Raw genomic sequence first — 10,803 nt, 5'->3', positions numbered from 1 at the left:
ACTGTGATTGTCACTGGGGTATCTGGGTGCCTTGCGGTCATCACAGAGCAAACAAAGTCATAACCATCAGGGCAACAAACAGATCATCTACTGGTCTGTAACGATGCGGCCTCTGGCGGGACACAACTGAGAGTATCAATTCAGGATCAATTGCTTAGAGCAGGGCAGTCACAGCCCAAGGCTGGGTATCCTTTATTACCAAGGCACAGCAAACCAGCCAAACAGAGAGGAGTGCGGTTTCACCCCACTGGCTAACCAGAAATCATACACTCCCTCGGACACTCCAGTTTCCTAGTATCAGCACCAGCACCGCTCTTTATGGGTATGTATGGTTATTTAAACCAATACCCCAGTAAAAGAAAAAGGTTCTCCTGATCCCAAAGGACCAAGCCCCAGACCCAGGTCAATGTACAAATCAAATCTTACCCACAAATCACACTGTTGCCAATCCTTTAGAATCTAAAATCTAATGGTTTATTCATAAAAAGAAAGAAATACAGATGAGAGCTAGATTTGGTTAAATGGAATCAGTTACATACAGTAATAGCAAAGTTCTTGGTTCAGGCTTGTAGCAGTGATGGAATAAACTGCAGGCTCAAATCAAGTCTCTGGAACATCCCCAGCTGGGATGGGTCATTCAGTCCTTTGTTCAGAGCTTCAGTGTAGCAAAGTCCCTCCAGAAGTAAGAAGCAGGATTGAAGACACAATGGAGATGATGCAGCTGCCTTTTATAGTCCTTTTGTCATGTGGGTTCTGCTTCCTTTGTTCCAAACACAAGCTACCCAGCACAGAAAACCTTCATAGTTCTGCCCCTAGGCATGTCCCTGCATGCCTTGCTGAGTCACCAGGTATATCTGCCTTCTCTCAATGGGTCAGTTGTGTAGCTGATGGTCCTTAATGGGCCATCAAGCAGGCTAGCTAGTGCTGATGCCAAATTGTCTGGGGTGTCACCCAGTAGCATGGCACAAGTTTGAAATACAGACAGGATAGAGCCAATATTTATAATTTTAAATACAAAAATGACACCTGCATACAGAAAGCATAATCATGACCAGCAAATCCTAACCTCCTCATAGACACCTTACTTGACCTCCTTTGTACAAGATTTGATGCCACTATATGACCTTGGTTGCAAAAGTGATCTGTATGATCACAATTCATATTAATAACATCACATGGTCATATAAATATTACAGGCAGTTTCCATGTGCTTCCCAGGCCCATGGGTCTGATTCAGAGGGTTAGGGAGGGGGCAGGATATCAGGCTAGATGGGCCCATTGGCCTCACCCAGGGTGGCAGTCCCGCCAGCTGATGTCTCATTCTCCATGTCCTCAGTCCCCTGAGATTCCAATTTCTTGTCGGCTCTTCGGTGGCTGAGGAATGGCCTGATCTACACACCAGACTCAGGCACCCTGGATTCCCAGGCTCCTGGCCGGTCCTTCCTTCTGCTTCCACGACAGCAGCAGGGTCTCCTGGGAGAGAGAGATCCTGGGGTATTTATGTGTCCGGCAGTCTGGATAGATAGATAGATAGATAGATAGATAGATAGATAGATAGATAGATAGATAGATAGATAGATAGATAGACAGACAGGTGGGTAGGTACATAGTTGGGTGGGTGGGTGGATAGATGGTAGGTAGGTGTGTACGTAGGTGGGTAGATTGGTAGATAGGTATATGGGTAGGTGGGTAGATGGGTGCATGGGTAGGTGGGTCGGTAGCTGAGTTACCATCTGTAATAGAGCAGGGTGAGGTAATAGGCCAGGAAGAATCCAGTCGCCACGAAGACGAGTTTGTAGCTGAATTCGATAAATGCTGGAGTGAGGCCACATGATGGAGCTAGAAGAAGTCGAGAGTCTGGGATAGATCCCTGCAACCCCTGCCCCGAGCCAGCCAGCCCCCGCCCTGAGGCCGTGTTGGAGCCAGCGCCCCCTAGAGGGGAAATTCCCCAGCTCCTGAGCCACCCAGTGCCGCCCTGGGGTCAGATTGTGGCTGATGTTCTCTGAGAGGAAAGGTCCTGTGGCCCCATCCTCGCCCCCCCCAAGCCAGCCAATCCCCACCCTGGGGCCAGTTCGGAGCTCGCGCACCCTAGAAGGGAGGGGCTCTCACCTGTGTCTGGTGGGCTCAGCAGTACAGCGTAAATCCTGTGGGTGTTGGAGCCAAGGCAGAAGATCTGGGGTCCCCTGTCCCCGCTCCCTGTCCAGCTCAGGGTGCTGATGACCTCGTCCCCCTGGGCCCAGGAGCTGACCTGCAGGGCCCCCCGTGAGCCGTTCCCAGCCAGGGGCTCCCCGTCCACCTGCCACTGGAGCCAGGGTGGGGGCTGAGAGTGCAGAGAGCAGCTGCAGCTGATGTTGGGCCCCTTGCGCTGGCAGGATGCATTCAGCCTGGTCCCCAGCAACCCAGTGGCAGGGAGTCCCACAGGTTAACCGTACTAATACTCAGGGGCTGGTAGTCCCATAGACTAACCTGCTAATATCCAATGGCAGGGAATCCCGCGGGTTCTTCTGCTCTCCGGTGTCTATTTGGCTGGCCCCCCCAGGCACTGATCCTGCCCCATCCTCAGCCAGCTGCACTTCACACCAACTCACCTGCTTTTCCACCCTCAGTCTGGGCGCTCACGGCCCTTGTAGATGGCCCAGGAGTCTATTCAAGCCTCAGTTGCCCACCTTGGGGCTGCCCTCGAAGCAGCTAATTAACTATGGCACAGGAGGGGTTGGCTCTGTCTCCGTTTACAGGGGCTGGACACCCTATGACACCTGCTAGAACTCAGTGGCGAGGAGTCCCACGGATTAACACTGCTACTTTTCAGTGTCAGGGTCCCAGGGGTTAACCTCACTCACACCCAGTGGCAGGGAGTCCTGTGGTCTAACCCCACTCACACCCAGTGGCAGGGGCCACTCACGTTTGCGGAGCAGCTGGAACTTCCCCTGGGACTTTCCACCATAGACTCCTGCCCTGCTCCCTGCAGCACAGTGTCACCTATGGATGCCCTGCCCTACCTCCTGCAGAACAGCACGCCCCACTGAGGCCCCACCCTGCTCCCTGTGGCACAGCGCCCCCTAGAGCCTTACACTGCACGTGCACATGCAGGGCCCGGCTGGCCCACCCATAGGAATTCATGGCCCAGCACCGATACTCCCCAGTATCCCCTCTGGTGAGATTCAACAGCTCCAGGTGTCCGTCTCCTCCCTGGCCAGGGCTGAGGGACTCATGCCCCTTGGCCCAGCTCAGGATGGCCTCGGCTCTGCTCCCAGCCTCACAGCTCAGGGTCAGGGAGTCGCCCTCCTGGGTCTCTAGAGACACAATGTCGCCCTCAGCTCTCGACACTTCCAGCACTGGAAGAGATGAGCATGTAGGTTAGGCTTCACCCAAGAGATCCCCCAACAAGGCGCTGAGATGCAGCCACCTCTTGGGTGGGGTGTGGTGTTGGGCTGGTTATACAGGGACCCATCTGGAGTGGGTGCAGCAGGTCTCCATCACAGAGATCATTCCCTAACCCATCTCCTCCCCGGTGCCCAGTGCTCCCTACTACCACCCCAGAGTCTGGAGACACAGGGAACTAGGCCTGCTCCCCCTACCACCCTCCCTACTGTCCTATGGCTTCCTTGGGCTCTCCACTCCAGGCATGGATCAGTCTGGCCTGTTTGAGCCTCGTGCCTGGCCCTGAGCGCAGGCAGAGAGTGACTAGGAGGCGCTCGCTGATTCCCGGGGCTCGCAGTGCGGTCTCTCACCGGGGCGTCCGTTCCTGGTCAGGTTCCCGGTGATGCTGAGGGGCCCAGGTGGGTCTGTAACACAAACCAGACAGGGGGGATCAGGGGGGCTGGACAGCACTGGGGGGGAGGGGGTTCGCTAGTGATCACTGATCCTAGACATGGCCCCTCGCTGTGAGCTCAGCTGGGGGACGGGAAAGTCCCTGAAGTGACACAAGACCCGTGGGCGGGGAAGGGAAGCGACAGACCTGACTGAGCCCAACCCAAGAGGCACCTGACATAACCCAGGGGCTGGGTTAGGGCCGCGCCAGGGAACGAGAACTGTGGGAAATGGAAACCCAAGGGACCAAAACCAGTGGGTCAAAATGCAGCATAATCGGCAGAGGCACTAACGAGGTGCCGGGCTGCTCTGGCCTCGGTACTGGGGCGAGTGTCACCATCTTTGTGCCAGAATCTACCGGGCTTCTGGGAATTCAGCGTCTTGCTCCCCAAACGTGTCCTCCCCAGGATGGGCCAGAGCCAGAGGTCTAAATAACCCCACTCCCACCCCCACCCCAGACCCAGCCACCACTAGGGACATCAGACACCCCCGTCATGGGTCCTTTGCCTCCCCCCTCGGTTCATCTCTCCCCAGCCATCTCCTTTTGCCTCCTGACTTGGCCGGCCAGGACTAGCTATTTTGCTGCCCTGCTGCAACAAGAGGGGCATCTGAAATAAACACCCAGAACAGCCGGATGCTGATACCGGCTGGCCAGGCCTGGCAGGGTCCATCCACACTGCCATCAAAACCCCACGTCACTGAGGCTCAGAGTCTGGGTCCACTGGATCGGGCTCATGGGACTCAGGCTGCAGGTCTTTGCAGCACGGACGTTTCCTCTGATGTCTGTGTAGACATTCAGGGTCAGGCTGGGGCCTGGGCTCAGATATGGGGGCCGGGGAGGGGGCGGTGTCCTTCTAAATCTCCCAATGGCTGAACGGAACATGGGCCGTCCTTACACTGAGGCCTGATTTGATCCTTCACCTTGCAAAGGTGGCCGCTGATTTTCCCTCTGTCCTGGATCTGCAACACGAGGGTCACAGAACATTTAACGGGGGTTTCCCTGGGGCAGGGCGGGCCGAGGTCTCTGGGCACCGAGCCCGGCGCATGTTTAGTGCCGGACAGTGACTGGGTCCCATTAACACTCTGCCCCATATAGAGCATCCACCGATCCTGGCAGAAAGGGGAGGGGTGGAGGAGACACAGTGGGACAGCCTGGGGGGATCTCAGGGGGAACTGGGGTGGCTGGTGTGAGGGGGGAATCCCTGCAAGGGGGGGACTGGAATGTGGGGGGTGGATCCTAGCCCAGGAGGATTCTGGGGGCAGGGCAGGTCGGGGTGTTGTCATAACCAAGCAAGGTACTAACAAACTTCAACAGGACTTTATTTTTAAAGTGGAAACTTCTTTACCAAGCTGCTGCTGCACCCTCTGTAACTCTCACTCTGCCTCAACTCCTCCCCGCTCCTTTCCATTTCCTGTCCTTTCAGACTCCCACCAGCCAGTGCTCCCAGTTCTAATAATTACAAGCAACATCGAAACACCACACAGGGGTAGAGGGGATCCCAGAAGAGAAGGGCCTGGGGACCTGGGGCTGAGTATGAGAGGAGGGAGCCATAGCCAAGGGGGGCAGGAAAGGGGAAGATCCCAAGGGAGAAGGTGCTGCATGGTGTGGTGGGAAGGGGGCTTGGAGCAGAATTGGCTGAGGGTGCATGGTGGGGGGTGGGGATCCCAGCACAGGGCTGAGCTGGGGGAGGGGCTGGAGGGCAGGGCTGGGATAGCCCAGGGGGGACTGGGTATCCCAGCATAGGGAGCTGGGGCCAGGGTGGAGGGGCTGGTTGGGTCACTCACAGCCGACGTAGAGCCGGACGGTTCTGCGGGTGGAAGGTCCCTGTGCTGAGCTGTAGGTGACGATGCAGATGAGCTCTTTGCCATGGTCCCCCAGGGTGGGTGCGAAGCGCAGTTCGGAGCTGTGGGCCCAGGTGCCGTTCGCCAGCTGGGCTGAGACGTTCCGGGCTGTGTCGCTGAACGGCCCCATCCAGGTGATTTGCGGAGGGGTCCCGGAGCAGCGCCCAGGGGCCGTGCAGGTCATAGTCACTGGCTCCCCGGCCAGCAGCATCCCTGGCAGCCCCCGTGCCGGTGAGATCTGGATCTCTGGCTCCTCCATCAGCTCTGAGACATGGGGAGAGGGGAGAGAATCGCTCGGGGACATGGGGTGTTTGCCCTTTAGGGGCACCGGCTCTGATCTGGTCCCATGGCGGGGACTGGCTGGCTCAGGGGGGCTGATGAGCGGTGTCATAAATATAGAGGGAAGAGTAACAACTTTATGTATGTAGTAGCATAAAATTCCTTTTGGCAGCTTCCCTGTAAGGGATTAATCCGCTCAAATAACCTAGTTGGCACCTTACCACAAGGAGCAATGAGGAAAGAAGATACATTCAAACCTGTGGGGGTGTCACGGAGTGTGGCGGGAGATGGGGGCCCTGCACCCCTGGCTTCCTGCCATTCCCATGAGTCTCAGCCAGCCAGTAAAGCAGCAGGTTTATTTAGATGACAGGAACACATTCTTTTAAGAACCTGATTGATTGATTGATTTTAAGTGTCCTGAAGACAAAGAGTCTGCTCTGTGCTCACATTGCTAACCAATTGCTTGGTATATTATTCTCCACCCTCCCCAGGAAAGGGGGTGAAGGGCCTTGGGGGGATAGGGATTCCAAGTTACATTTCCCTGAATTTCGCTATAAATCACTTGGTGGTAGCAGCAATACCGTCCAAGGACAAGGGAAGGAATTTGTGCCTTGGGGAAGTTTTTAACCAAAGCTGGTAGAATATAAGCTTAAGGGGTCTTTCATGTGGGTCCCCACATCTGTACCCCAGAGTTCAGAGTGGGGGGAACCCTCACAAGCAGTGACTGCGGCTGCTCTTACCTCGCACGGAGATCGTGAGCGCAGGGGCAGTGCCATCGGAATTGGAGCGGTAAGTGTGTTCAAACATGGCTTTCTCGATGTTAAAGAAATATCTCCCTGCATCCGTCTGTCGGGCATCACTGATTTGCAGGGAGCAATCGCCGTGTGCTAGATCCCCCATCATCCGGAACCAGCCCTGGGTCTCCTGCGACACCCCCGCGCTGGGGAGACTGCTGGCCACAGGAGGATCCTGGCCCACAGTAGCAGGCTCCTTGTACCATTGTCCGTATAGCCCGGCCGAGGGGTTGTCGGTGTCATAGGAGGCTGGGTACGTGAAGTTGCAGGGGATGAGAACACAGAGACCCTCCTGCACGGACACCGACAGCGGCACCGCCAGGGTAAATCCTGATGGCTGGGAGAGGGACCCTGCAGGGGACGGGGAGGGATGGAAGTAGGACCCATATAGAGCAGAGACCAACCCTGAGCGGCACCCCCCAGCTCTGCAGGTTCCCCTCACTTCCGACCTGCAGCCCCCTGCGAGCCCAGCCCCGAGCTCAATCCCCCCTCGAGGTCTGTCAGTGCCCCTCACTCCCGACCAACAGCCCCATGTCAGCCCAGCCCTGGGTCCTTAACCAATTCTCACTCCATTTAGTTTCCATTCCTCCCTCCATCGACCCCCCTGTCCGCTCCCTGTCACTCAGCACCCCCTAGCACCACACTGGGGCACTGGGCTCCCCTCCCCCTCTGGCCAGTCTCACTTTCAAGTTCTGAGACAGACCTGGCCCCGCTTAGTGCAGGTTCTGCCCTTCCCCCTGCCCTGGGGCTGCAGGTGCTGCTTACTTACCCCTCCAGAGCAGGGTGAGGATCAGGACCCTCAGCGTGGCAGGACCCCCTGCTCTCCAGAGGGGGCCCTGAGGTGGGAGCTCCCTTTCCCCGGCGTCATGCTGTGGCACATGAGCTCTGCCCATGGCTGGGGCGTCCGGCTGGGACAGACCTAGAGACAGACGGGGGGTGGGAAGTGTGAGAGCAGAGGCTGTTTGGGGGGACAGATCTCCCTGGGGACCATCAGTACTGCTGGGCTCTGCAGGGGGCTGATCTTGGGCTGCTCACAGTGCAGTGACCTCCCCCCCACACAGAAACCCCCAAATCACCAGACTGTCCTGAGAGATCATGGGCTAAAAGAATCCTTAAATTGGTGGGAAAAAATGAGTTTTTCTCTAAGAATCATGAGGTCAGCCAGAAAATCCTAAGCTGGTGACAGAAGATGGTGGGAAGGCAGCGCTGCTCAGTGCCTGCTTTGCTTCAGTCTTCCCACAAAAACCAACATGTGAGCGAGCGACCAGTGAAGTTACCACAGACAACAAAGGGGAAAGGCTGCAGATTGGGATAAGTAAAGAACACGTCAGAGATGTTCCGACCAATTTGAATGAATTCAGATCAGTGGGCCAGGAAGCTGTTCAACCCAGGGTGCTGAAGGAATTAGTGGAAGAAATCTTGGAGCCACTGGCAATAATATTTGCAAACTCCTGGATGCCAGGAGAGGTCTCAGAAGACGGGAGAAGGGTGAACAGAGTGGCCATCTTTAAAAAGGGAAAAAGGAGGAGCCGGGGAACTATAGACCAGTCAGCCTGACCTCAACAGATGGAAAACTACTAGAGCAATGTATAAAACCTTCAATTTTGGAAAAGGAAATCATGGCTTGCCAAACTACTAGAATTTTTTTAGGGAGTCAACAGCATGTGAACAAGGGTGACCTAGTCCATTTACTTAGATTTTCAGAAAGCCTTTGACAAGTTTCCTCCCAAAAGGCTTTTAAGCAAGGTAAGGTGTCCACCAGCGTTCTGTATTGGGACCAGTGTTGTTCAACATGTTCATAAATGATCTGGAAAAAGGGGTAAACAGGTGGAAAAATTTGCAGATGATACAAAACTAATCAAAAGAGTTTTGTTCAAAGCTGCAATGAGCTACACAGGGATCTCACAAAACTGGGTAACAAAATGGCAGATGAAATTCAATGCTAATAAATGCAAAGTTACGCACATTGGGAAACATAATCCCAACTATCCCTATAAAGGGATGGAGTATAAATTAGCTGATACTGCTCAAGGAAGAGATCTGAGAGCCACTCAATGTGCAGCAGCCATCAAAAATCATTAAGAAAGGGATAGATAATAAGACAGAAAATATCATATTGCCTCTATATAAATCCATGGTCCACCCACATCTTGAATACTGCGTGCAGTTCTGGTGGCCCTATCTCAAACTGGAATTGGAAAAGGTTCAGAAAAGGACAACAAAAATGATTATGGGTGTGGAACAGCTGTCATAAAAGGAGAGATTAATAAAACTGGGACTGTTCAGCTTGGAAAAGAGACGACTAAGGGGGGCTATGATAGAGGTCTATAAAATCCTGACTAGTGTGGAGAAAGTAAATAAGGTAGTATGATTTACTTCTTCCCATAACACAGGAACTAGAAGTCCCCAAATGAAATTAATAGGTGGCAGCGTCAGGGGCTCTGTGCCCCAGACACACCACACTTTGTGCTGACCCAACTCCATAGGGGCAATGGAGTGAGAGCATTTGGACTATGGGTGAGAAGTCTGCACATATGTGCCCAACCTGGGGTATCTGCCCTCCTTGCCGCCCAAAATTACCCATTCGGGGAAGGGGAAACCCCGAGGAGTTCCATTTCCCACCATCCCTCTGATGCCCTCAGGTGTTCTCGGAAGGAGGCTGAGAGATGAGTGCTGGGGAACCCCCTGCTGTACGTGGCCCCCGGAGCAGACACCTCCAGTGTGGTCCCCATGGTGGGGGAGCCCTGTGGCGGGACCCTGCTTGGGCTGGAGGTCACCCTCAGAGCTGCGGGGGCAGGAGCAAGGGCTGGGATCGCAAAGGGCTGTGGGTCAGTTTTGAGGGACACGACAGTCGCCACAGACCATCCAGCTCCCTCCCCCACCCTAGTTCCACTCTTCCCTAGACCTACAGAGGGGGGCTCAGGACCTGGCTCTCCGACCCTGCAGCCCAGGTTCTCCAGGGTTTGTGACTCAGAGCCTGGGGAAGCGGCATGCATGGGAATGTGAAAGTAGAAGTATGTGCAGACAGGAGGGGGTTGGGTGGAGATGCTCTCTCAGGAACCCCAGCACCAGCATCCTGTCGACTTCCCCTACTTCTGGCTGGGGCTCCCTGTGGCTTCCCTGCAACAGGGGCAGGCTGCATATTGCTTGTGGGGCTGGAAATAGATCCCAGCAGTCCTGGCTCTGAGCCCCTCTACATCTCACTCTGCTACCAGAGCTGAGATAGAGCCCAGGAGTCCTGACTCCCTGCCTCCAACCCCCACTCTAACCCACTAGACCCTGCTCCCCTCCCAGAGCCAGGGACAGAACTCAGGAGTCCTGACTCTGAGACCCTCTATATCTCACTCTCCTCCCAGAGCCGTAAATGGAACCCAGGAGTCCTGGCTCCCAGCCGCCTGTCCCAGCTCTATCCCTTCATTACTTCTTTTAACATTTGAACACCAGCAGCTCACACCTCTTATCCTATTGTACATGCTGCAGACGCTAATCACTCACCCCGAGCTGAGATGCAGCCACCTCCAGGCGGGGCAGCTGGAGAACAGCAACACTGCCCAGAGGTTGCTCACCCGGAGATGAGATGCGTCCGCCTCTGGGGTCGGGTGTCTGGGAACAGCGCACAGGAACAGCAGGTGCCCGGTAAGACAGCTAGCGAATCCTGACTCCAATTTGAAGAGCCGGGTGCGTGTGAAGACCTGCCTCGGATGGAGCAGGCGAGAGTGTCAGGGCGTGGGCTGTAATGAGATGTGAGATTTCAAGACAGGAAGGGGAAGTCAGCGTGTGATTCTAGCCCTAGAATGCATTGCAGAAGCCGGTTCCAGTGTCTGGAGATCTCAGTGCAATCGACACAAGCGAGAGACTGTCACAGACAGAGGCCTGCTCCCAGGGACATCCGGAAACCGGCCCCACCGCAGGGGGACTGGCTGGGGGTGGAGGGAATGGGGCCTGGGGCCTTTCCCCTGTAGGGGGCCCTGGCTCCAATCTGATCCAGGGTGCGACACTGCCTAGCTCTGGGGAGTGGGAGCAGGGGTTCTTCCACTCTAGGGTCTCTTTTATTCTCTGTCTCTCAGTTCCTCAAACG

At 55.3% G+C, this 10,803-nt stretch overlaps 1 protein-coding gene across 1 annotated transcript; it reads right to left on the bottom strand.

The window, feature by feature from the left end:
* Positions 1-451: 451 nt before the first annotated feature.
* LOC101942808 (sialic acid-binding Ig-like lectin 12) lies at positions 452-10,401 on the bottom strand. Its single transcript, XM_065574092.1, has 7 exons — positions 10,221-10,401; positions 7,495-7,644; positions 6,672-7,076; positions 5,596-5,916; positions 3,732-3,785; positions 1,731-1,839; positions 452-1,473 (listed from the first exon to the last, which is right to left on the bottom strand). Exons 2-7 carry the CDS (start codon positions 7,616-7,618, stop codon positions 1,392-1,394), a joined length of 1,095 nt encoding a protein of 364 aa, XP_065430164.1. The 5' UTR covers positions 7,619-7,644; positions 10,221-10,401; the 3' UTR covers positions 452-1,391.
* Positions 10,402-10,803: the final 402 nt, after the last annotated feature.

The sequence above is a fragment of the Chrysemys picta genome, chromosome 20 (assembly GCF_011386835.1).
Source record: "Chrysemys picta bellii isolate R12L10 chromosome 20, ASM1138683v2, whole genome shotgun sequence".
NCBI classification, from domain to species: domain Eukaryota; kingdom Metazoa; phylum Chordata; order Testudines; family Emydidae; genus Chrysemys; species Chrysemys picta.
This window is presented reverse-complemented; position numbering and strand designations above follow the sequence as displayed.